Source organism: Bos mutus, chromosome 24, assembly GCF_027580195.1.
Source record: "Bos mutus isolate GX-2022 chromosome 24, NWIPB_WYAK_1.1, whole genome shotgun sequence".
NCBI lineage: Eukaryota > Metazoa > Chordata > Mammalia > Artiodactyla > Bovidae > Bos > Bos mutus.
This window is the reverse complement of record NC_091640.1, coordinates 37,260,171-37,282,517: the sequence shown is the minus strand read 5'-3', so window position 1 is coordinate 37,282,517 and position 22,347 is coordinate 37,260,171. Positions and strand designations below refer to the sequence as shown.

At 46.1% G+C, this 22,347-nt stretch overlaps 1 protein-coding gene across 1 annotated transcript in view; it reads left to right on the top strand.

Annotated features, from left to right (window-relative positions):
• Positions 1-359: 359 nt before the first annotated feature.
• LPIN2 (lipin 2) overlaps positions 360-22,347 on the top strand; it is a 34,745-nt gene continuing 12,757 nt past the window's right edge. Inside the window, exons 1-7 of the mRNA XM_070361836.1 lie at positions 360-560; positions 10,015-10,114; positions 11,837-12,134; positions 15,812-15,919; positions 16,563-16,686; positions 17,416-17,743; positions 20,043-20,142. Coding sequence (XP_070217937.1) covers positions 369-560; positions 10,015-10,114; positions 11,837-12,134; positions 15,812-15,919; positions 16,563-16,686; positions 17,416-17,743; positions 20,043-20,142 — 1,250 coding nt within the window. The 5' untranslated portion in view covers positions 360-368. The remainder of the gene's footprint in view (positions 561-10,014; positions 10,115-11,836; positions 12,135-15,811; positions 15,920-16,562; positions 16,687-17,415; positions 17,744-20,042; positions 20,143-22,347) is intronic.

Genomic DNA, 22,347 nt, shown 5'->3' with positions numbered 1-22,347 from the left:
GTCTCAGGCAGGAGGGCTGAATGGTGTCGGGGTTCCTTGGTGGTTCCTGCAGGTTCTGTACTTTGAGGGGAAGCACCTCGTGGTAGCAGGCTTGATCCGAGATGCTGAAAGAGGGAAGGGGACTTCTGCACGCCCAGCTGGGCCGCCTCTCAGTTCCACGGTGGACGGGCTGGGGCTGCCCGTGCGTGGACGTGTGTAGCTACCACGTCAGCGTGACACGGAGGGGCGAGCGTCACGGGGTGGATAGTAGTCTGGGGGCCACGTGGGCCACGTCGTCACTGCAGCTTTTTCTCTGCCGTTGTCATTAGATCCACAAACTCAGTGTTAACATCTCATCCAATCTGTTCTGTCTCTTTTAGTCTCAAACCATGAATTATGTGGGGCAGCTGGCGGGGCAGGTGATCGTCACGGTGAAGGAGCTCTACAAGGGCATCAACCAGGCCACGCTGTCTGGCTGCATCGACGTGGTGGTTGTGCGACAGCAGGATGGCTCCTACCAGTGCTCGCCCTTCCACGTGCGCTTCGGAAAGCTGGGGGTCCTGAGGTCCAAGGAGAAGGTGGTGAGTGCCGGTCGCGTGTGCTCTGTCCCCTGGGCGGTGGGGCGCAGCAAGGTCAGCCCTTCCCCTGAGCTCCCGGGACCTCCCTGCTTCTGTTTTGAGAACCTGCCTGCTGTTGAAGACACCCCTGAAGGGTGGTGTTGAAGTCCACCCTTCATACTGTTTTTGAGTTTTTTCTAAATCCTCAAAGCCCTCCCACAGGAAGTCTTGGGGGGAAAAGAAGTGAAAATCATTTTAATAGTCCTGTGTGTGGCAACTTAGAAAATCCAAACCCAAACTAGAGTTTTTAAATGGGGAAGTTAGGTGTATTTAGAAAAGTGCCTTTATCTTATACAGAACTTCAAAATATTTAGTGTTATGCCTACAGACCAACTGGATAGAGTAGGTTGGTATGCTGAGGAGTATATTTGTTTAAATGAAATTAACACGAAGTTCTACATTTGTTTTTGCAAAGCTGTAAAATCTTGTTGTAAATACCAGGATTTTTTCACAAATCTGACTGAAGTGAAAATCCACAGGCTTTTATTATTTTAGGGATGATTTCTTTCAAAAAGAAGGTGTTGGTTTTCTTTCCTTTTTTTTTTTTTTAAACATCCTTTTCCCTTCAGGTTAGGGAGCACTTGGAAAGTCTGTTAGTGTATCTGATTGATGTCGATCATGTTAGAAAAAGTGGAGCTAAGAGTAAGCTTCGCAGGTACATAGCAGTGATTTTCTTTCTACTCCTGTCCCATGTTGTCTCCCTAAACAGCATAACGAGATTCTGTCAGGATTTTCAACCCCAGTGAAAGATCCACAGAAGTACATGTCAGAGGACCACTGTCCTAAGTTGCAGACATCTGTTTTTTTTTTTTTTTTTTTTTTCAGATTTTGGCTAATCAGCTGATCTTACTCTTTAAAATAGAAACTTCCCTCAGTCTTAATTGAACTTAAATTATTTTGAAAGAGCCTGGAGAACCAGGGTGGCGGGGCTTGTGTGGCCCGGCCTCTGTTCAGAGTCCCGGTTTAGAAACCACAAGAAGCGGCGATGCCCTGAGGGACTAGGAAACTTTCCATTGCAAGCGTGTTTAGCCACAGTGGAGCGTCCCTGGAACTTGTTCTTACTTTCTGGTGATGCTAACCTTGTGTGCTTTCAGACTGTATCTGCTTTGGGAGAATTAGCAGCCGTTCCTGCGCTAGAATTTCCCGGTAGTTGTGTAAGGATCTGTTTGTAAAATGACGCATAGGGCTTCCCGCCCTCCACTTCCCCTCTGTGATCTGGGTTTTTGGTCAGACGATCGGATAAGTCGTCTGTCCTCCGCACTGGAACCTGCAGGCTGATGTGTGTACCCTTGTGTGCATCTGTAAGCACAGCTGGGCAGACAGTGGCTCTCTTGCTGCATGCTGTGTGCCTCTGAGATAGTCATCCAGTTCCGCATGCAGCTGCACACATCATTGTGCTGTATAAACAGCTCGTCAAGCTTGTAATAGAAGTCTATCCATGAGGCCCAGGAAAGGAGAAAGGTTCTTTCCCATTCCTTCCCTTGGTAGCCCAGAGACCCAAAGGATGTATTTGGGAGGAAATTTGGCTGTTTGACCAAAGCATAGCATTCCTGTGACAGTAAAACCAAAACCATGTCTGCCTTGAGACACTGGCAGTTTGGAGAAATTGTGTTATTTTAGGTCATTTTGGATTGGGGAAAGCTGTCTATTGATTTTATTTTATTATTTTAGATTATTTATTTATTTGGCTGTGCTGAGTCTTAGTTATGACATGTGATCCTTGACCAGGGATCCAACCCGTGGTCCCTGCATTGGGAGTGGGGAGTCTTAGCCACTGAACCACCAGGGAAGTTGATTTTAAATTAAAAACCCAATTTTCAAGTATGGGGACACCTATGAAGTGAACTTGAGATCCTGCTGCTGCTGCTGCTAAGTTGCTTCAGTCGTGTCAGACTCTGTGCAACCCCATAGATGGCAGCCTACCAGGCTCCCCCGTTCCTGGGATTCTCCAGGCAAGAACACTGGAGTGGGTTGCCATTTCCTTCTCCAACTTGAGAGCCTAACCACCTGAAAGCCTCTGGTTTTAAAGGAAGAGGCAGTGTAATGATTTTCCCACTGCCGCTGCCATGTTCTTTGCTTGATAGAACACAGTACTCCCTGTAGTTTTCATAATTCAGGAGTTTACTTTCAGAAGATAAAGATGTACTTGATACTTTGAAATATTAATTTTGTTGATTTAACACAAAACATGATTTAATTGCTTATAAGGTAAATAACCCCGTGTATTAGGACTGTTTCCATCATGGATGACAAAAGTCCACATCACACTAGCTTAGGCAAAAAAGGAATTAAATTGGCCTGTGTAACTGAAGTCCAGGAGGATTTGAAATACTCAGGGCTTTGCTTAGAGCTGCTGAAGGTGTCACCAGAATCGTCTCCCTTCGCCTTTCAGCTCTGCTCCCTTCGTGTCTGTCTGTCTAATGCCACACACGCAGGCTGACTTCCGTTGACTCAGCAGCCGCAGTGGGAAGACAGCCTCTCCTTTCTGCAAAAGTACCAGAGTTAGTCTCCCTGTCAGACTTGGTCACATACGTCTCGGGGACCAGTCACCATAGCTGGGGGTGAAATGTATTGATTGGCCTGGCTGGGGCAGCAGCCCCACCTCTGCTCTCTATAACCACTGGAAATAGATGCTCTGAAATAGAGGAGGCTGGATCTCCAAAGGGAACAGAGATACACCCACCCAAAGAGTGGCCGAAACATGCGCCTGCTACTGCCAGCACCTCCCAGAACTAGTTCTGTTTCAACATCTGTCATATGTGTTGAGCAAAAGGCACAATGTAGGAAATATGACCATATGGAAACGAGTGTTTTTGAAACCAGTTTACTAGAAGTAAACTTCTTCCTTGGGCTTCCTTGGTGGCTCAGCTGGTAAAGAATCCGCCTGCAGTGCCAGAGATCTAGGTTCAATCCCTGGGTTGGGAGGATCCCCTGGAGAAGGCAGCAGCGACCCAGAATACTCCAGTATTCTGGCCTGGAGAATTCTTGGGGTCGAAAAGAGTCGGACACAACTAAGTGACTTTCACTTCACTGAAAGTAATATTGGCACTTCAAAGTGAGGGTTCTCCTAGTGGACACTATAAATGTAAACCAAAGGGTTAACTGTTTAAGAATGGTTTTAAAACAAGCTTTGAAGCGGAAGGGGAGGGTGGGACGAATGGAGAGAGGAGCATGGAAGCATGTGCACTACCATAGGTCAATAGAAGCCAGTGGGAGTTTGATGTGGATGCAGGAAGCTCAGACTGGTGCTCTGTGACAGCCTACACGATGGGATCGGGTGGGAGAGAGGTTCAAGAGGGAGAGGACATACGTGTGCTTATGGCTGATTCATGTTGATGTATGGCATAAACCAACACAATGTTAGTAAATAAATTTTTAAAAAATTAAAAACATGAAAAAACAAAAATGAGGGTCCTCTTTAATAGTCACCTTGGGAAGCATTTATTCCAGCTTGGTGCCCTCTCTCAAAATAGTTTCAGTATTTTTCCTTTGAGACCTAAAGGACTCATGGCATATTCCTTGAAGTATTCTCAGTATTGGCACAATCTTGATGTTAGATTTAATTTTTTGAAAGAACCAAGCTCCATTTAGAGTCAAATCAAGAAATGTCACATTTGGGAATTCCTGGTGATCCAGTGGTTGGGACTCAGGGCTTTCACTCCGGGGTCGGGGTTCAATCCGTGGTGGAGGACCTAAGATCCTGCATGCTGCGTGGCACTCCACCCCCTCAAAAAGAGTCACATTTGATCCCTAAAAATAAGGACTATAAATGTAAACCAAAGGGTTAACTGTTTAAGAATGGTTTTAAAACAAACTTTGAATCTGCATCCTGGAGAAGCATTCTTCCATTTCCCCAGGTATGTCAGATAAATGGGTAACCTCCAAAAATGAGTGTTTTAAAGGATGGTATTAGTGTGAATCTGTTATTATTTTTTTAATCTAAGATAGAATAACTTTAAATATTTCATTTGTCCTATTTAGTTTAACTTTCAAATTTTATGTAGCAGTCAGTCAACAAACATGGGTTATTTAAATTATAGGTCTGAGTCTAGTTGAATAAATTAAGTCATCCTGAGAAACTTGAAATTTGGCATTATGGAGCAAATTTTTTTTTTTCTTCAGTTCTCACGTAACTTTTTTGATTAGAGACAGTCTTCCTACGACTCTGGAAGAAGCTGCCATTATTTCAGCTGCTTCAGAAGCCTTACATGACTCTAGATGCGTATGTGACTTCAACTAGTTTATTATGAAAGAAAACTTTAAACACTTGTCTGAAAGTATGTTTTTTTCTTGGCTCGGGAGCTTGTTGCAGCATTTTGTTTTAGAGGAGTTAGAGTTCTCGTCATATGCCGCTTTTTCAGTAAACATTCTGAGTAATAGCTCTGAGAAGGGCCAGCTGGGAGGCGAGTGAGGGTTAATGCTTGTCCTATGGAAACTGCTTCATGCTCCTCTTTGTTTTAACAAGTAAAAGAAATGTGAGCTTTGTGTAAAATAATCATTAACGTTTCTGGAATAGGGAATTTTTTACGTAAGATTTTTCACTTATTTTGGATTCATTTCTTAGTTGCCTGTTTTTCTGATTTCCTTTTATAGTGTTATCCTTTTCTTACAGTTTTATAATTAACACACCAACTGCACGTATTCAAAGGCCGTACTTGATAAGTTTAAACACACATGTGCACCCGTAAAAGTCGCTCAGTTGTGTCCAACTCTTTGTGACCCCATGGACTGTAGCCCACCAGGCTCCTCTGTCCATGGGATTCTCTAGGCAAGAATACTGGAGTGAAAGCTGTTCCCATCTCCAGGGGATCTTACCAACTCAGGGATCGAACCTAGGTCTCCCGCATTGCAGGTGGACTCTATACTGTCTGAGCCAGCCAGGAGGCCATCACCGTGACACAGAACCTCTCACCATCCTGTGCTCTGAGTCTCCTCCACTCTGTGACAGTTCCTCAGGCTTTGTTTCATTGTTTTGACATATTTTTTATTTTGTTTTAGATGTACAGACAAGTTGCAAGTGCAGTTTTTAAGTTTCCATATACCTTCACCAGCCTCTTCCCTTCGTGTTCACGTTCCATGTGACTATAGTACGCTGATCAGAACCAGGAAGTCAACATCAGTATAAAGTGTCAGCTAAAGACTATTGGAAAAGACGCTCATGCTGAGAAAGATCTAAGGCAAAAGGAGAAGGGGGCAACAGAAGATAAGGTGGTTAGATAACGTAACCAGCTCGGTGGACATGAATTTGAGCAAACTCCAGGATGTGGTGAAGGACAGGGAAGCCTGGCGTGCTGCAGTTTGCGGGATCGCAGAGTCGCACACCACTAGCAAGTGAACAGCAAACGACACAGACCTTATTACCACTTCACCAGTTTTTCTGCTCATGTCTTTTCTCTGTTGCAGGATCCCTCCTTGCTCTCGCCCAACAGTCCTGTCTTTCCGTGTGACCTTGACTTCTTAGAGTGCAGAACAGTTACAGTGTAGATGGTCTCTCAGTTTGAGTTCTCTGATGCTTTCTCGTTTGGGTGAGAATGACACCGCATGAGGTGCACCCTCCTTGCTGGTGGTGGTAACTCTGTTCGCTGTTGAGTGGTGGCTGTGAGATTATTTGTGGGAAGAAACCTTGGGACTGTGCACATAGCCTGTCTCTCATTATGCTCTCACCAGGAATTTTAGGGGTCACAGTGGACTTTGCTGTGTGTGATTGCTGTGGTGTTTCCCAAATGGTGACTTTCTGTTTCCATTCTTTGCGCTCCACTTATTCATTGAAATTGTACTTTGTCAAAGAGCTATTCTCTTATTTACTTAGCTATTCAATTATTAGATTGGTGTGGACTCATGGATATTAGTTTTACCCTGTGGGTTGTAATCATTACCATCTTTATTTCTGTAGTTGCTAAGATGGTCCCGGTTTCAGTCGTGGTTAGCTCCTTCGAGCTGAGTGCTTTTGAAATGCTCCTATCATTTTTTGAGCACTTCTTTGTTACTTTCTGGCACTGGAAGATAGTCCAGGAGAATCTACTCTCTCTGCCTCAACCCTGGAATTATTATTGTTTCTCCAAGGGAGCTTTGGAACTGTGGTGTTGGAGAAGACTCTTGAGAGTCCCTTGGACTTCAAGGAGATCCAACCAGTCAATTTTAAAGGAAGTCAGTCCTGAATATTCATTGGAAGGACTGATGGTGAAGCTGAAACTCCAATATTTTAGCCACCTGATGCGAAGAACCGACTTATTAGAAAAGACTCTGATGGTGGGAAAGATCGAAGGCAGGAGGAGGGATGACAGAGGATGAGATGGCTGGATGGCATCACCGACTCGATGGACATAGGTTTGAGTAAACTCTGGGAGTTGGTGATGGACAGGGAGGCCTGGCATGCTGCAGTCCATCGGGTCGCAAAGAGTCGGACATGACTGAGCGACAGAACTGAACTGAAGGGAGCTTTGGTTTCTTTGATTGGAGAACAGTGTCTGGAAACAAAGATCTGGTCCCTGGGTACGCTCACTGGTCTGAGGTGCAATTGCCTATAGCTCCCCAGCCGGCAGAGCTGAAAGATTCACATGTATAAGTACCTGTATCTGTACCTGCCTGTAAGAACTGGGGGTTTGCAGCATCGCCGCCCTTCCAACCTGGCACCTCAGGGCTCATCTCCTCATTGCAGCATCTTTCTCCTACAGTGAGCACCATGGCTTTCATTATCCACAGTAAACAACATGTTTGTTCAGTCCTAGAATACATATAAAGGAGTTTCAGGATTGTGAACCCACATCTCTGTGATTAAAAAGAAATCACTAACTGCAGTACAGTATCTGTTCAGAGTTTTTTTTCTGCCTTTAAACCTAGAATTCTATAGTCCGCATACTGTTCTCCAAAGTTCCTTAGATTCATTTTCTTCTTCTTCTTCCCTTAAACACGGTTATGTTACAACAAGCATTGACAACATACGTCAACTAATATTGTTTAATACGATGTTGCTTATCCCATCATTTGGTTACTCCCAGGAAGATGGAGCTGGAAGTGAACCAGGCTCAGCTGTGGTTGGAAGGGATCACTGGTCCTCAGTGGAAACAGCCAGTGGACCGTGCAGTTGTTCCCACCACAAGGGCCGTGCAGAGCTAAGGACACTGAGCTCACAGATTGTTCCACTTACGTCTATATTATGCCTTTGTGTGTTTGTCTCTATGTCTCTGAACAGTCTAAAGCCAGAGTTCACAAGTTATTGGTAAGAGTTTTGAAAGTTAGTATTTATTATTGTAAAATATTTAAAAGTATTCAGAACCTGCAGATAAACAACTGCATTATTTTTAAATGATATAGCAGTATTTCATTTATATAAACACACCTCACTTTGCACAGTAATACAGATAATGAAAATGGGCAAGCTGAAACCCTGCACATTTAGTCAGTAAGGGAAGTTAGGGTTTGTCCATGACCTCTATAAGCTTTGGTCAAAACTTGCCAAAACTCTGTGTTATAAATGTACAGGAAAATGAAAAATGGTAAAATAGTACTTAGTGTACTGCAATTCCAAACATGAGAAATAATGAGAATTAAGTGTCTTATTTCTTCACAAAACACTCATCAGGAGTGGTGTGAACAGCTCTTGCCTTCTTGACGTAACACTTGCACTGTGGAACAAGTGTCTTCTCATTGTCTAGCAGTTTGCTCTGCTCCTTTCTGAATCTGCCTCAGCTTCCAGCTTTTGATCCTTTGGAATTGCCATGCCCCGAGGCATTTCGGGGAGTTGCTTCGGCCTGAGGGTTTTGCCCGTGTCCCTTCCTCTCCCTCTGCATCCTTTTGTCTCAGCCCCTTCCCTCCGTTCTGGGATAAGCTCGCCTCCAGGTTCCTCTGCCACACGTCCTGGGTCTCTTGTTTGCATGCTTGGCTGCTTCTTCTGTAACTGCTGATGTCCATTTTGGTTTCTCTCCCAGCACTGGTACTGTTTGTTTCTTTAACTGCACTTTGGTCCTGGCCAGTGTCCTCCTTCCGTTGTCCATTTCATAAGGTGTCAGCTGGGTTTGTCACTGGGAGACCAGGAGGCAGCCCAACCATACACTTCGCCACCTGTGGCTGAACTGAGGGACAGATGTGCTGGGACTGGTCACTGACAGGCTCTGAAGAAGCGACGTGACGAGCCCGTGGTCATGACGGGCCTCTGCTGCTTCTGTCCAGTCACCCCTCTGTATCCACGGGTTCTGCATCCAAGGTTTCAACCAATCATAGATCAAAGATACTTGGAAAAAATTTTTCCAGAAAGTTCCCAAAAGCAAAACTTGATTTGTTATGCACTGGCAAGTGTTTGCATAGCATTTATGTTGTGCTACGTCTTAGAAGTAGTCTAGAGATGACTTTAGAGTACGTGGGAAGATGTGGGTGGGTTCTGTGCAAGGATGACGCCCTTTCCTCTGTAAGGGACCTGGGCGTGTGTGGATTTCAGTATCCGAGGCGAGCCTCAAGCCACTCCCTGTGGTTACCGCAAGATGACTGGGTGACTGTAGACGGAGGGGCTGGTGGTGAAGTGTGTGCTTCCTGTAGTCACATGATCAGCACAGTCTGGGACCTGAGGCTCGTGCTGACCCGAGTCTCTCACAGGAGGCCTGGCGGTGCTGTGACTCCAGTGCAGGTCAGTTGCTCCGTCGTATTTGGCTCTTTGCAATCCCATAGACTGTAGCACGCCAGGCTTCCCTGTCTATCACCAGTTCCTGGAGCTTACGCAAACTCATGTCCATTGAGTCGGTGATGCCATCCAACCATCTCATCCTCTGTCGTCCCCTTCTCCTTCCGCCTTCAATCTTTCCCAGCATCGGGGTCTTTTCCAGTGAGTCAGTTCTTCACATCAGGTGGCCAGAGTACTGGAGTTTCAGCATCTGCATCAGTCCTTCCAGTGAATATTCAGGACTGATTTCCTGATCTCCTTACAGTCCAAGGGACTCTCAAAGAGTCTTCTCCAACACCACAGTTCAAACGCATCAATTCTTTGGTGCTCAGCTTTCCTTATAGTCCAACTCTCACATCCATACATGACTCCCGGAAAAACTGAAGATACTAGATGGACCTTTATCGGCAAAGTAATGTCTCTGCTTTTTGATATGCTGTCTAGATTGGTGATAGCTTTCCTTCCAGAAAAATGTGGTGACGTCCAGAGCGGCTCAAGTGTGTGCTGACAGTGACACTTTCCCCGTTTTATGACATTTGGGAAAATAAACTTTTAAAATTTGTTATGAAAATAGGTGATCAAGCCTTTTCTTTCCGTCTGTGGTGTCATAGGGGTGGGACATGGGGAGGGGGTGGGGTGGGGCAGGGAGTGGAGGGTCTCTCTGGGAGCCTCAGGACTAAGCTCGGCCTGAGAGCTTGGAGTCTGGGCTTTGTTGAGCTGGGAGGATGGACATTCACTGCTCAGCCTCACTGTGTCTGCTCCTAGATTGACATAGAGATCAATGGCGACGCTGTGGATCTCCACATGAAGTTGGGTGACAACGGGGAAGCCTTCTTTGTAGAGGAAACGGAAGAGGAGTATGTAAGTCCTGGGGGCGGGCCACGCTCGCCGCGCACTCGTGGATGGTCACTGCTGGCTAGATGAGCTTTCACTTTGGGCTGTGGGAAGGGAGCTGGAGCCGGAGGAACTCCCCCCACCCCCAGCCCTGAGGTCCAGGCTGCCCACGTGCGAAGGCCCTGGCACGGGCCCCTGAGCGCCCTGTGACTTTCTCAGGTGGTGCCTGCACAGTTCACACCTTGGCCTGAGCACGCTCAACTCCACCCGAGTCATCACAGACGCACAGCAGGCTGCGTCTGCATGTGGACACGTGACCTTTGAACTTGCTAACGCGTTTGAGGTTTCTGTTGGGGACATTACATCCCGATCCTTGATAGTGAGGTGCATTAGTTTATTATGATCTGGGGAGATGTGACTAATTGGCCTCTGCCCTTTATGTGTGATTGTTGCGTGTTTGGCCTCTTTCAGCGAGAGCACAGCTGACCCCCTTCCCTGTGTATCCACTGATGTGAATGTGTCTAAGCTGCTCCTGATTGATTTAAGGTGGATCTTCTTACAACTTCTTAGGGGGCATCATTAAGTCTTTCATTGTGGAGAATAAAATCTCAGAGCAAAAACGATAGCTTCAAATTATTAAGGACAGAGAGCTACTTTTTTTGGTTTGTGAAGATGAACTGCTAGCTTGATGCCATAAATTCCCAAAAGAAAAGAACAGTGGAATGAGATTGTTCATCATTGTTCACTCGGGGCTGGCAGCCTCAGTACTGCGTGGAAGGCAGCAGGGACCAGTGATTATGAAGGGGAACCTACCAGACCGGTGTTCCTCCTCGTATCTTAATTACTTGTTTTCATGTTGTCTTATTTGCATTTACTTGCCCTGGAGAAAAAATTTCCCTATCAGAGACACAGGCGAAAGGCAGAAAGAAGCAGTGAGTTATCACGAGAACGAACATCTCTGATGTAACCTGTCGCGCTGACGAGGCTCCCTGTAAATCTGGCAGTGAGAGGACTGGGTGCTGAGAGTCTGCTGCCTGCTTCACATGTCACTTCTCATGATTCCACTTAGAACTGCTCAGCAGAGTGTCAGCTTTCCAGCCTTTTTTTTCTATTCCGCATATGACCCAGTTGGTCAGATTTTCTTTAGCATAATGTGCTTTTCTTTAAAAATTACAAATTGCAGTTCATCCAACAACACTAGAATCACTGCTGTCCACACAGACCGTGAAGAGAAGCCCCGCTTTCCAGCGGCTCCTGGTTTAAAGAGGGATAAACATTACCAGGATCCCTCTGGCCTCCACTTACTGACCTTTTGTTTCTCCTGCTGTTGTTATCAACACCCCCGCTGAGTCAGAAGTTCTAGACCGAGCATCGTCCTTTCCATCACTGCATGATAGTCCATGGTATGGACGTGCGTTTCTCGAACCTTCCTTGTGCTGATGCACGTTCAGCTCACCCGCCCGCCCCCCTCCCCCAACAGTGAATCTGTTCTGGCTGAGCTTCCACGTGCCCTGTGCTGCCCCGGCATGTCCCTCCTCCACTATGTTCAGCTGCGTGGACCCACACGTGCTAAGGCTCAGCTGTGCAGGGGGTGGAGACCTATGCAGGTGGTGGTCAGTGTGACTGCCTCACCTTCGGGGGCTAGGTAGGTGTTCTTTGTACCACCGTGAGGTTTAGGCCCAGCCAGAATCACTGCTGTTTTGATTCACCATAGGGTTTGTCAAACTTTCTTTCTCATGTTCTCTTTAAGGAGAAGCTCCTGCTTACCTGGCCACCTCACCAATCCCTACTGAAGATCAGTTCTTTACAGACGTCGACAGCCCGTTGGTGAAACCAGGTGGAAATGAAAGACCTTCTCAGAGTTCGGACGTTGCCCACATCCTGGAAGCAGAGACAGTCTTCACCCCCAGTTCTGTGAAAAAGAAAAAACGAAGGAGGAAGAAATGCAAACAGGACAGTAAGAAGGAGGAGCAGGCCGTGTCGCCCCCTGCCGAGGACGCCACGGGTGTGGATCTGAGCTCCGATGATGACAAGGGGGCCCAGTCGGCAAGGTAGGCAAAAGGGACGGAAGGAAAGATGTCCAGGTGTGTCTGCCCTGAAAGCCATGCACTTGGACACAGGTGGCTCTGGGGAGGAGGAGGGTTTTCATGTGGGTGATGCTGGGTTCCGTCTCCAGGGCAGATGTGCAATGGAGATGCTTACAGCACCCAGCAGAGACCACAGTGTAGGACTGTAATCACACCATCAGAAAGATGTCTCTGCTTTCCATCCACCAGGGCAGACAGGCTTGCAGGGGCTGGAGGCCGCTGCTGCCTTCCTGACCGTCTCTGGCCTCAGAGGACACCTGTGTCAGTCTGCAGGGACGAGGGTCTCCATGCCTTCCTCCTCTCCCCTTCATTCTGCTGCACGAAACAGACACTGACCAGCCCCCTTCTGCCCTGTCGAGAGGGGTCTTTTATGGGGCATGTCCTGTTTCCAAAAGCAAACTTGATCATTAGTCACACTGAGATGGACTGAGTGACCCTAAGCTGAGGGCAAGGGTCAGCTGGTGTCAGCAGTGAACTTTGGCCCTGGTCATTAGCAACCCCTTATCTCTTACATACGTGCTGCCAGCTGAATAGATAAAAGCTCATTTAGTCCCTCTGATTTATCCATGTAGATGATTCAGGCCACTGACTTTGACTTTCTGTTGGTTTTTGTCCCTGTGCTTTAGAAACTGGGATGTATTTACATACAGTAATATTCATGGATCTAAGTGTGCAGTTCATTGAATCAATAGTTGTGAACATCATGGAACCTCTGTTGGCTTTTGAATGAGAAAAGTACTTGTTTTACACAGTAAAGCTGAACTTGGAGCCGTGATGTTAGGGGTCGTCTGTGAAGCCTGAAGTGCTCCAGACGCACTGTCCGCAAACTTGAGCTGGGCCTCGCCCCCAGCCCTAACCAGCGTGAGATCATCTGGCCGGCCGCAGATCCTCTGCTGTTCAGGGTTGATGCAGTCGTTTGTGCTGCGTTTCAGCATAGAGTCAGCGCTGCTCTTCCTCACGCTCTCATCTGTACCCTCCCTTACATCCCCGTGCCACAGGCTTAGTTAGCCCCTCACGGTCAGCCTCCTGGCTGCCTGTCCTTGGGTACGTGTGCATTTTGAACGTGCTCGGCAGGTTTTCGTGAATCACAGGACTAAAGGGAACCTCAGCATCAGCAGCTTTTTCCATCACTCTGATGGATCTGAACTAATGAGTTCTATTTTTGTCCAGATCTGCCCAGAGAAGACATGTCCTGCCTTCCAGGGCTTGTAAATTCTTAATGGTGCCTGGTCTCTTTCTCTCTCTCTCAATATTTTATTAAATCCAGTTTGCTTTGCTGGGTTTCTTGGTTTACTGTGTGTGTGGCAGCAGTGTATGTGTATCGTTTAGTCGTGTCCTCTTTGCAGCCCCGTGTATGTGTGTGTTAGTCACTCAGTCGTGTCCTACTCTTTGCGACCCATTGACTGTAGCCCACCAGGTTCCTCTGGCCATGGAGCTCTCCAGGCCAGGATACTGGAGTGGGTAGCCATTTCCTTCTCTAGGGGATCTTCCTGACTCAGGGGTTGAACCCAGGTCTCCAACATTGCAGGCAGATTCTTTACTGTCAGAGCCACCAGGGAAGCCCCGTCTTTTATACTGTGGTGAAACATATTCCAAAGATACGTTTAAAGAAAAAATTTTCCATGGCATTTATGTTGCTCTTTTCAAACCTCTTTCAAATACGTAAATAGTAATAGGCCAGGCTGTACTACCCTTTCAAATTTGGCAGATAAGGACTTTGCATAGCAAATGATTTCCCTTTCTGCTTTTACCATTGCAACCTCCTCTTTTAACAAATACAGTATTTTTATCTGGATATCAGCCTTTTACATGATATATGTATCTTTCCTCTTAAATGAGGTGGTTTGCCAGAGCTCAGTCTTTCTGAGACGGAAGAGATGAGGGTTAGGAAAACCTGAATTAGGAAATGCAGCCAAAAGGAAAAATAGTTACGTAACAGTTGGTGGTAAAGCAGAGCATATTGAATTAAGATGTAAAGGAGAGAAGAGATAATACAAATTAATACAATGATTTCTATCTGTATTTTTTGTCTAGCTAATTAAGTGATAGATAGTCTCATGTCTGTCCTGGTAGAATATTAAGGTTTCTGTAAGGAGCTCTTGAATTTGTATCGTATTTAGTGTTTGAACTTTTCAGAGTTTTTCTGTATACTTTGCAGTGCTCTCAACATGACACACCACACGAGTCTCACATTGACTCTTGTCAAGTACACAGAACAAGGGATAAATTTCTAACTAAAGATGAAAAACTAGGACCCTCAGTGCTTCTGAGTGGTGTTTTCAAGGTTATATGGCAAGTTAGTTCTGTTAACTTTGCAAATCAGGAAAACCAAAGGGTAAATTAATTCAAACCTTATTAGCAGTAGTTCAGTCTTCTACAGTTCGAAGTCTGAGAATGAATTTTAAAAGCATCTATCATACTTTTGTGCCATCTTCCTCACATCCCTACATCCTGCAGATTCTAACTTAGAGAAAGTTCTCAGACTGAAAATAAGTTCCGGGTTTTTAAGAGTTTTTTTCCTGTATTTTGGAATTTTTAAGCCATAGCTTTTGTCTTCAGCTTTCTGCTTTCTTCCATTTTCTGTAACATGCAGGAGAGTGTAGTGAAAAGAACACAGACTTGCTTGCTTTGAATACAACTACTTACCAGCTTTTTTACTTTGGGCAAGTTACTAAACTCCTCTAGGTCCTTGATTAAGTAGTACCTAAGGTTGGACACGACTGAGCGACTGAACTGAACTGAAGATAGGATTTTACTGCTTCAGATTTGCAAGGCTTGGATGCAATGTACAATAAAGCCTTAGTTTGCTTCTTGTAGCCTCTGAGTCAAGTACTCCTCAGTTCAGTTCAGTTCAGTCGTGTCCGACCCTTTGTGACCCCGTGAATCACAGCACGCCAGGCCTCCCTGTCCATCACCAACTCCCGGAGTTCACTCAAAGTCATGTCCATCGAGTTGGTGATGCCATCCAGCCATCTCTTCCTCTGTCGTCCCCTTCTCCTGCCCCCAATCCCTCCCAGCATCAGGGTCTTTTCCAATGAGTCAACTCTGCATGAGGTGGCCAAAGTATTGGAGTTTCAGCTTCAGGATCAGTCCTTCCAAAGAACATCCAGGACTGATCTCCTTGAGGATGGACTGGTTGGATCTCCTTGCAGTCCAAGGGACTCTCAAGAGTCTTCTCCAACACCACAGTTCAAAAGCATCAATTCTTCGGCGCTCAGCTTTCTTCACAGTCCAATTCTCACATCCATACATGACCACAGGAAAAACCATAGCCTTGACTAGACGGAAGTACCCCTACCCGATGTAAAAAGGAGTTTTTAATCACATCTTTTGTCCCTCCCATTTATCCCGTGGTTGAATGGTGATTGCAGTGGTGTCCAGTAGGTGGCACCAGTGAACCCCTTTCTCCTTCCTGGAAGGTGGTGTCCGTGGCTCAGTCATGTCTGCCTCTTTCAGTCTCACGGACTGTAGACTGCTAGGCTCCTCAGTCCGTAGATTTCCCTTTTTAAGAGACTTAGTTATTAAGTGTTCATTTGACTTTCTTCTTTTGTATCATTTAGACAGTGTCATAATTGGGGGATATTATAAAACTGTTGTGAGTGACATTGTTCTGTCTCTGTGATTTTTTTTTTCTTTCACAGAAAATCTTCAAATGCTTCCTTAAAGGAAGAAGAACATAAGGAGCCCCTGCTCTTCCATTCCGGAGACCACTACCCCTTGTCTGATGGAGACTGGTCCCCTTTAGACAAGTAGGTGTTCTGGAGTTGGTTTCATTTCTTACAGGAAGGATAAGCTGAGTAGCTTTTCTGTTACTCCACATGTTGATGCTTCCAAGTCTTTCATATCCAAGAGGACTGGAGGTGTGCTTTCCACACGGGTGTGGACCTTCCCCCTCAGCAATTACCTTCTTCCTACACTTGATCTGACTTATTCTCAGGGTTGGCCAGTATGGATCTGTATAATCAGCATAGAATCTGACCCTCTTCAGTTCTTGATGGTGTGAACTGCTCGCTGTGTAACTGGGTAACACCGTGAAGAAACGTGCAGTCACACTCTGTGCTCAAGTCTGGTTTCTTTCTGTATTACATTAACTTTACCCATCTTTCCATGCATTTCCTCTCCTATAAAATTACCTTTCTCGTTGATTTCTGGTGAGAATCAAGCAGGATAATTATATTATTGAGGACCCAGCAAGTCCACAGTAAATGCTAGTTGGCATTGTTTTTATTATTATTAAAGAACTCAAGTGGAAAAAGTAGCCATTTTGTATCTGCAGGTGAAATTGACGTGGTCAGACTTCTATTTCTCTGTATTTCTTTTCCTCTGTTCAGCTCAGCAAGACCGAAATTCCCAGCTTTTACATCATCACGTTTCTTTGTCCTGTGTTTGCAGCCCCTACCCGCCGGTGGCCTGTCCTAAGAGCGACTCAGAGCTGGAAGTGAAGCCCGCCGGGAGCCTGCTCAGATCCGAGTCCCACATGGAGTGGACGTGGGGCGGGTTCCCGGAGTCCACCAAGGTAGAGGGCTCCCTGGGGCAGGCGGACGGTGGGTTTTGCACCAGTGATGGGAGTGAAAGGGGGTGGCGCCCTCGTGTGGCCACATGAGCGAAGCCACGTTAACACCATCTATAACATTCATGCTGTGTTCACAGCAGAAGGAATCCATCAGTGTAGTCAATAATGTTGACCGTTAATTTAACATTTTAATCAGGAAAAACTTTAAAGTACCTAAAGGAAAGTAAAACTTCCACTGAAAGTTTAAGTAGGCAACTTAATCGATTATGAAAGCTTTTTTGTCAGCTCTTAGTGAAAGAAGAAAAAATTGGGACGGTGCTTTTCTTGAGAGGACAAAAAATGTAGTGTTTTGAAAATACACATTCTGCTTTTTACGTTGCTGTGACAGGGCCTTGAGGTAGTGAAGGCAGGCCTCAACTCCCTGGGGTGATCAAGTGTTCTTCCTCTGTCATCTGAAATGTTCACGTGTCCCGTCTTCTCCAGTTCTTAGATCTTTATAGTAGAACAATTATAAATATAATGCGTTTGTAAGTATCATAACAGTGAACAAAATGCAGTGAATAGTTTTTCCCACTATTTAATTATGAACTGTTTTACACAAACAAAATTACGTGTTTAGTGAATGTGTGCTAGTTATAAATAAAATTAACACTTGCACCAGCATCCAGATTAGGAAACAGAGTTAACAGACACCTTCGACAGTAGTTAACGTTGAAACAATGCCTGTTTCAGGTCAGCAAACGGGAGCGGTCCGAGCATCACCCCAGGACAGCGATGATCACGCCGTCAGAAAACACCCACTTCCGGGTGATCCCCAGCGAGGACAGCCTCCTGAGTGAGGTCGAGAAGGACGCTTCAATGGGGGAGACGGTCTGCACCATCGTGAAGCCCAAGCCGCGAGCCCCAGGGAAGCAGCATGGTGGGGCAGCCTTGGCAGCAGGCCCTCAGGAGCCCCCCGCAGGGTTGGATGCCCCCCACCTGCCTCCCTCACCCCTCTTCGTGGAGGCGCCCTCGGAAGCTCGACCAGCCGCTAAGGTCGACTCACCCTCCAAGAAGAGAGGTAATCAGGGCTTTGGTTTGACCTCGGCAGCTCCGAATCTAGGTAGTGAATTATTCCAGGGTTTCAGGTGATGGACTGGGCCCCCTCCTCCGGACCGGGACCTGCCACACCAGGGTGGGGATAGGGGGGTGCTTAGTGTGGCTTCCCCATCACACTGTGGGCACCCCCAGAGCCAACTCTGACCTCCTCTCTCTCCCGGCCATGGCTGCTGAGAAGCATTCTCTGAAAAAATTATGAAAGTATTAAAGTCAATTAATGAGTAAAATTAATCCCTTTAAGTGTTGTTCAGTCGTTTCCGACTCTTTGCGGCCCCATAGACCATGGCCCACCAGGCTACTCTGTCCTTGGGATTCTCCAGGCAAGAATATTGGAGTGGGTTGACATTCCCTTTTCCACGGCATCCTCCTGACCCAGTGTTTGAACCCGGGCCTCCTGCATTGCAGGCAGATTCTTTACCATCTGAGCCACCAGGGAAGACAGGCTTCAGCAGTATGTGAACCGAGAACTTCCAGATGTACAAGCTGGATTTTAGAAAAGGCAGAGGACCCAGAGATCAAATTGCCAACATCCATTGGATCATAAAGAAAAGCAAGGGAATTCCAGAAAAAATCTACTTCTGCGTCATTGACTATGCTAAAGCCTTTGACTGTGGGGATCACAACAAACTGGAAAATTCTTAAAGGGATGGGAATACCAGACCACCTTACCTGCCTCCTGAGAAACCTGCGTGCGGATCAAGAAGCAATAGTTAGAACCTTACATGAAACAACTGACTGGTTCAAAGTTGGGAAAAGAGTACAAGGCTGTATATTGTCACCCTGCTTATTTAACTTCTGTGCAGAGTACATCATGTAAAATGCCAGTCTGGATGAAGCACAAGCTGGAATCAAGATTGCTGGGAGAAATATCAACAATCTCAGGTATGCAGATGATACCGCTCTAATGGCAAAAAGCAAAGAGGAACTAAAGAGCCTCTTGATGAGGGTGAAAGAGGAGAGTGAAAAAAATGGCTTAAAACTCAACATTCAAAAACTAAGATCATGGCATCCGGTCCCATCACTTCATGGCAAATAGATGAGGAAAAAGTGGAAGCAATAGCATTTTATTTTCTTAGGCTCCAGAATCACTGTGGATGGTGACCGCAGCCACAAAATTAAAAGATGCTTGTTCCTTGGAAGAAAAGCTATGACAAACCTGGACAGCGTATTAAAAAGCAGAGAGATTACTTTGCTGACAAAGGTCCATCTTGTCAAGGCTATGGTTTTTCCAGTAGTCGTATAGGGATGTGGGAGTTGTACGATAAAGAAAGCTCGGTGTCAAAAAATTGATGCTTTTGAACTGTGGTGCTGAAGAAGACTCTTGAGAGTCCCTTGGACTACAAGGAGATCAAACCAATCAATCCTAAATAAAATTGAATATTTATTGGAAGGATCGATGCTGAAGCTGTAGCTCGAATACTTTGACCACCTATTATGAAGAGCTAACTCATTGGAAAAGACCCTGATGTGCTGGGAATGATTGACGGCAACAGAAGAAGCGGGCAGCAGAGAATGAATGGTTAGATAGCATCACTGATTCAGTAGATGTGAGTTTGAGCAAGCTCTGGGGGAGATAGTGAAGGACAGGTAAGCCTGGTATCCTGTAGTTCATGGGGTCGCAAGAGTCGGACACTGCTAAGCAACTGAGCACTCTTGCACGTTCATATATAAAAAGAAACCAAACTGTCAAGTATAAATGACTTAGGGCCCAGGATTCACATGAGAGAAGGTGAAAGAACGCGAGACTCAGCCCGTGTTTATTGGATAGCTGTCAGGAGTGCTGTCTCGCTCCAGTACTCTTGCCTGAAAAATCCCATGGACGGAGAGCCGGGAAGGCTGCAGTCAATGGGGTCGCTGAGGGTCAGACATGACTGAGCGATTTCACTTTCACTTTCATGCATTGGAGAAGGAAATGGCAACCCACTCCAGTGTTCTTGCCTGGAGAATCCCAGGGACGGGGGAGCCTGGTAGGCTGCCATTTATAGGGTCGCACGGGGTCAGACACAACTGAAGCGACTTAGCAGCAGCAGGAGTGCTAACCTCTTTTAGCAGCAGCAGCAACAGGAGTGCTGACCTCTTTCACCTGGCTGGGTGAGAAACAGCCGTGGGGAAAGGTTAGATGACGCCTTTAAAAGTACACCGCAGGTCCAGTCATGGTTGGTTTTATCGTTTGCAAACCTTTGTTTTTTTGCAGTTGTAAATGAAGAGTAACCAGGTTCTCATCTCTGATGTGTTTTGTTTTTTTTTTTAAATAAAACCAGGTGTCCACAAGAGAAGCCAACACCAGGGGCCTGATGATATTTACCTGGATGACCTGAAGGCACTGGAACCTGAGGTTGCAGCTCTGTATTTCCCCAAAAGGTAGTGGGTTTATACTGCAGAGTGGGCAACTCTGAAATGTTCTAGATGTTTCCAGAGCAAAGCATTAGAGAAAGGATCAAGGGGCTGGTATCCTTCAGCTACGTTGAATTCTTGCTTCAGATTTTGGAAAATCCAGAAATTGTGCATGTGTTGTGTTTTACCTGTTTATGAAGAAATGTTCAGTACAGTGAGAAGATGCCGCTGTCAAGCTCAAGTAGGAAGGGCGTAACGTGGACGTGACATCAGATTAGCTCTTCCTGTTCATTAGCATTGTTTCCTTTATTATGTGTTTAGAGGTGATGAATCTTTATTCAGAGACACTTCACAAAGCGGGCCTCCACTCTTCAGTGAGGCTGCACTTACTCGCCGGCCTGGATCTGGTGGGGCCCGTTCCAGGGCCTTTCCAAACTTCCCTTCCTCCTTTCCAAGCCATCTCTTCCTCCTCTGTGACTCCCTGCTTGGAATAACACCAAAATCTTAGCAGTGATAGACTTGGGCGGTTTTCCCAAGGCCATTTCCATTCTTGGGGAAATTCCATTTTATTAAATAATATTCTATGATCACAAAGAACAGTGTTTACTTTCCCCCAAGTTCTCATGGCTTGAATACACCGAGCCATAGTCACACATAATTAAGTACTTTTAAACAAATTATTGAAAAGCATGTCTGAAGGTTTTATTTAAAATAGAAAGACAGGATTGATGTGAGGATACTTAATTTTTACAGATACTTTTGCAGGATCCTTAAAATGCCCTCCTGACTTTCTCCCATTTGTTAGGAGTAGTAGTTGGGTTTTTAAGGGGAGAGAACTGAAACTGGTCCTTTTGTTTTGGTTTTTATTTTCATTCAGAAAGTTAAAACGTAAGCTATCTTGACATTACCTCTTTGTTTCTGATTTCCCAGTCCTTAATCATTTGTTTACGTTGGGACAGATGTAAGACATTTCTTAGTTTCCTTTTTTAAAACACGGGGAGCGTGACTGCTGCTCTGGGGCGACCCTGTGCTGTGGTAGCCTGACCGTCTGGGGCCACAGCCACTCACGTCGTGAGTGATTGTTTCTGGAAATGAGACAGGGAGGCTTAGGAATGCTCACAGGCATTCGTTTTCTCATCATGGTCACCGGAACCCTGGCTGAAGAGCTGGTGTTTGTAGCTGGAGCTGAACTTGACCCTGAAGCACACAGTCTCGTGGTTCTAGCAGCCCGTTGTTGAGTCGGTCGGCGTCCTCCGTGTATTCAGTGGGGGCGTCAGTTAGGGTCACACCAGCTGCTGTAACTGGTAAAACTCACAACCTCAGTGGCTTGACCGCAGCAATTCATTTCTTGCTCATGTGATGGTGTTGGGGGTCCTTGCACACAGGGACTCTGGAGCACCAGCCCCTCCCATCCTGAGGCTCCGCTGTCCCCGTGGGGCCTCAACAGGGAAAGGGGAGGGCCGCTGGGGGCGCAGTTTTCAGGGGCCCGGCTTGGGAAGGAGGCGGCACACGCTTTCTGTCCATAGGGACGGCACAGTCGTCTGGTCACATGGCTACACCTGACTGCAGGGGCCACCCGTGTGCCCAGGAGGGTGAGGGCGTGGTGCTTATCTCACCCCGAGGTCAGCCTTGCTGGGGCCCCAGCGCAGCAGCCGCGTTTGCTGCTTAGGTGGCCTTGGCTTTTTCAGCGTCTCCAGTTAGCAGCACATTCTTTCGATCCGGTTAATCTCAAAACTGTGCTGTGGTTGTGCATCGCTCAGTCCCAGACACCAGCGTCTTCTCGTCAGAGGCTCAAGCGCAGAACGTGATGGTGTTTGAAACTGCTTTCTATTTGTGACTGGGCTGTACTCTGCTGCCGCCTTCTGCTCAAATTTCAGATTTTTTTCCTAAAGATCATGTAACTTCATGAGATGATATGCATTTATGTACTGGTTTTTAAAAGAATAAAAGAATTTAATAATTTTAGAAGTATTTCAGTGACATTATCCGTTCAAAAGGTGTAGGGTAGGAAACATTCATGACCAAGAGATGTAAGGTGTCATTTCCATGTCCTTTTCCTCTCAAATTTATGCTCCATTATGAAAAGTTTCCTTTAGGATCAGCTTCTAAAACCTGGCTTCCACGCCTTGTTTAGAAAACTGAAAACATTGAGTAACCTTGACTGGTTCTGGGGCTCACCAGTGTAGGAACAGTTTATTTCTGGTTTCTTGGTGCATTTCTTTCTTGAGGTGT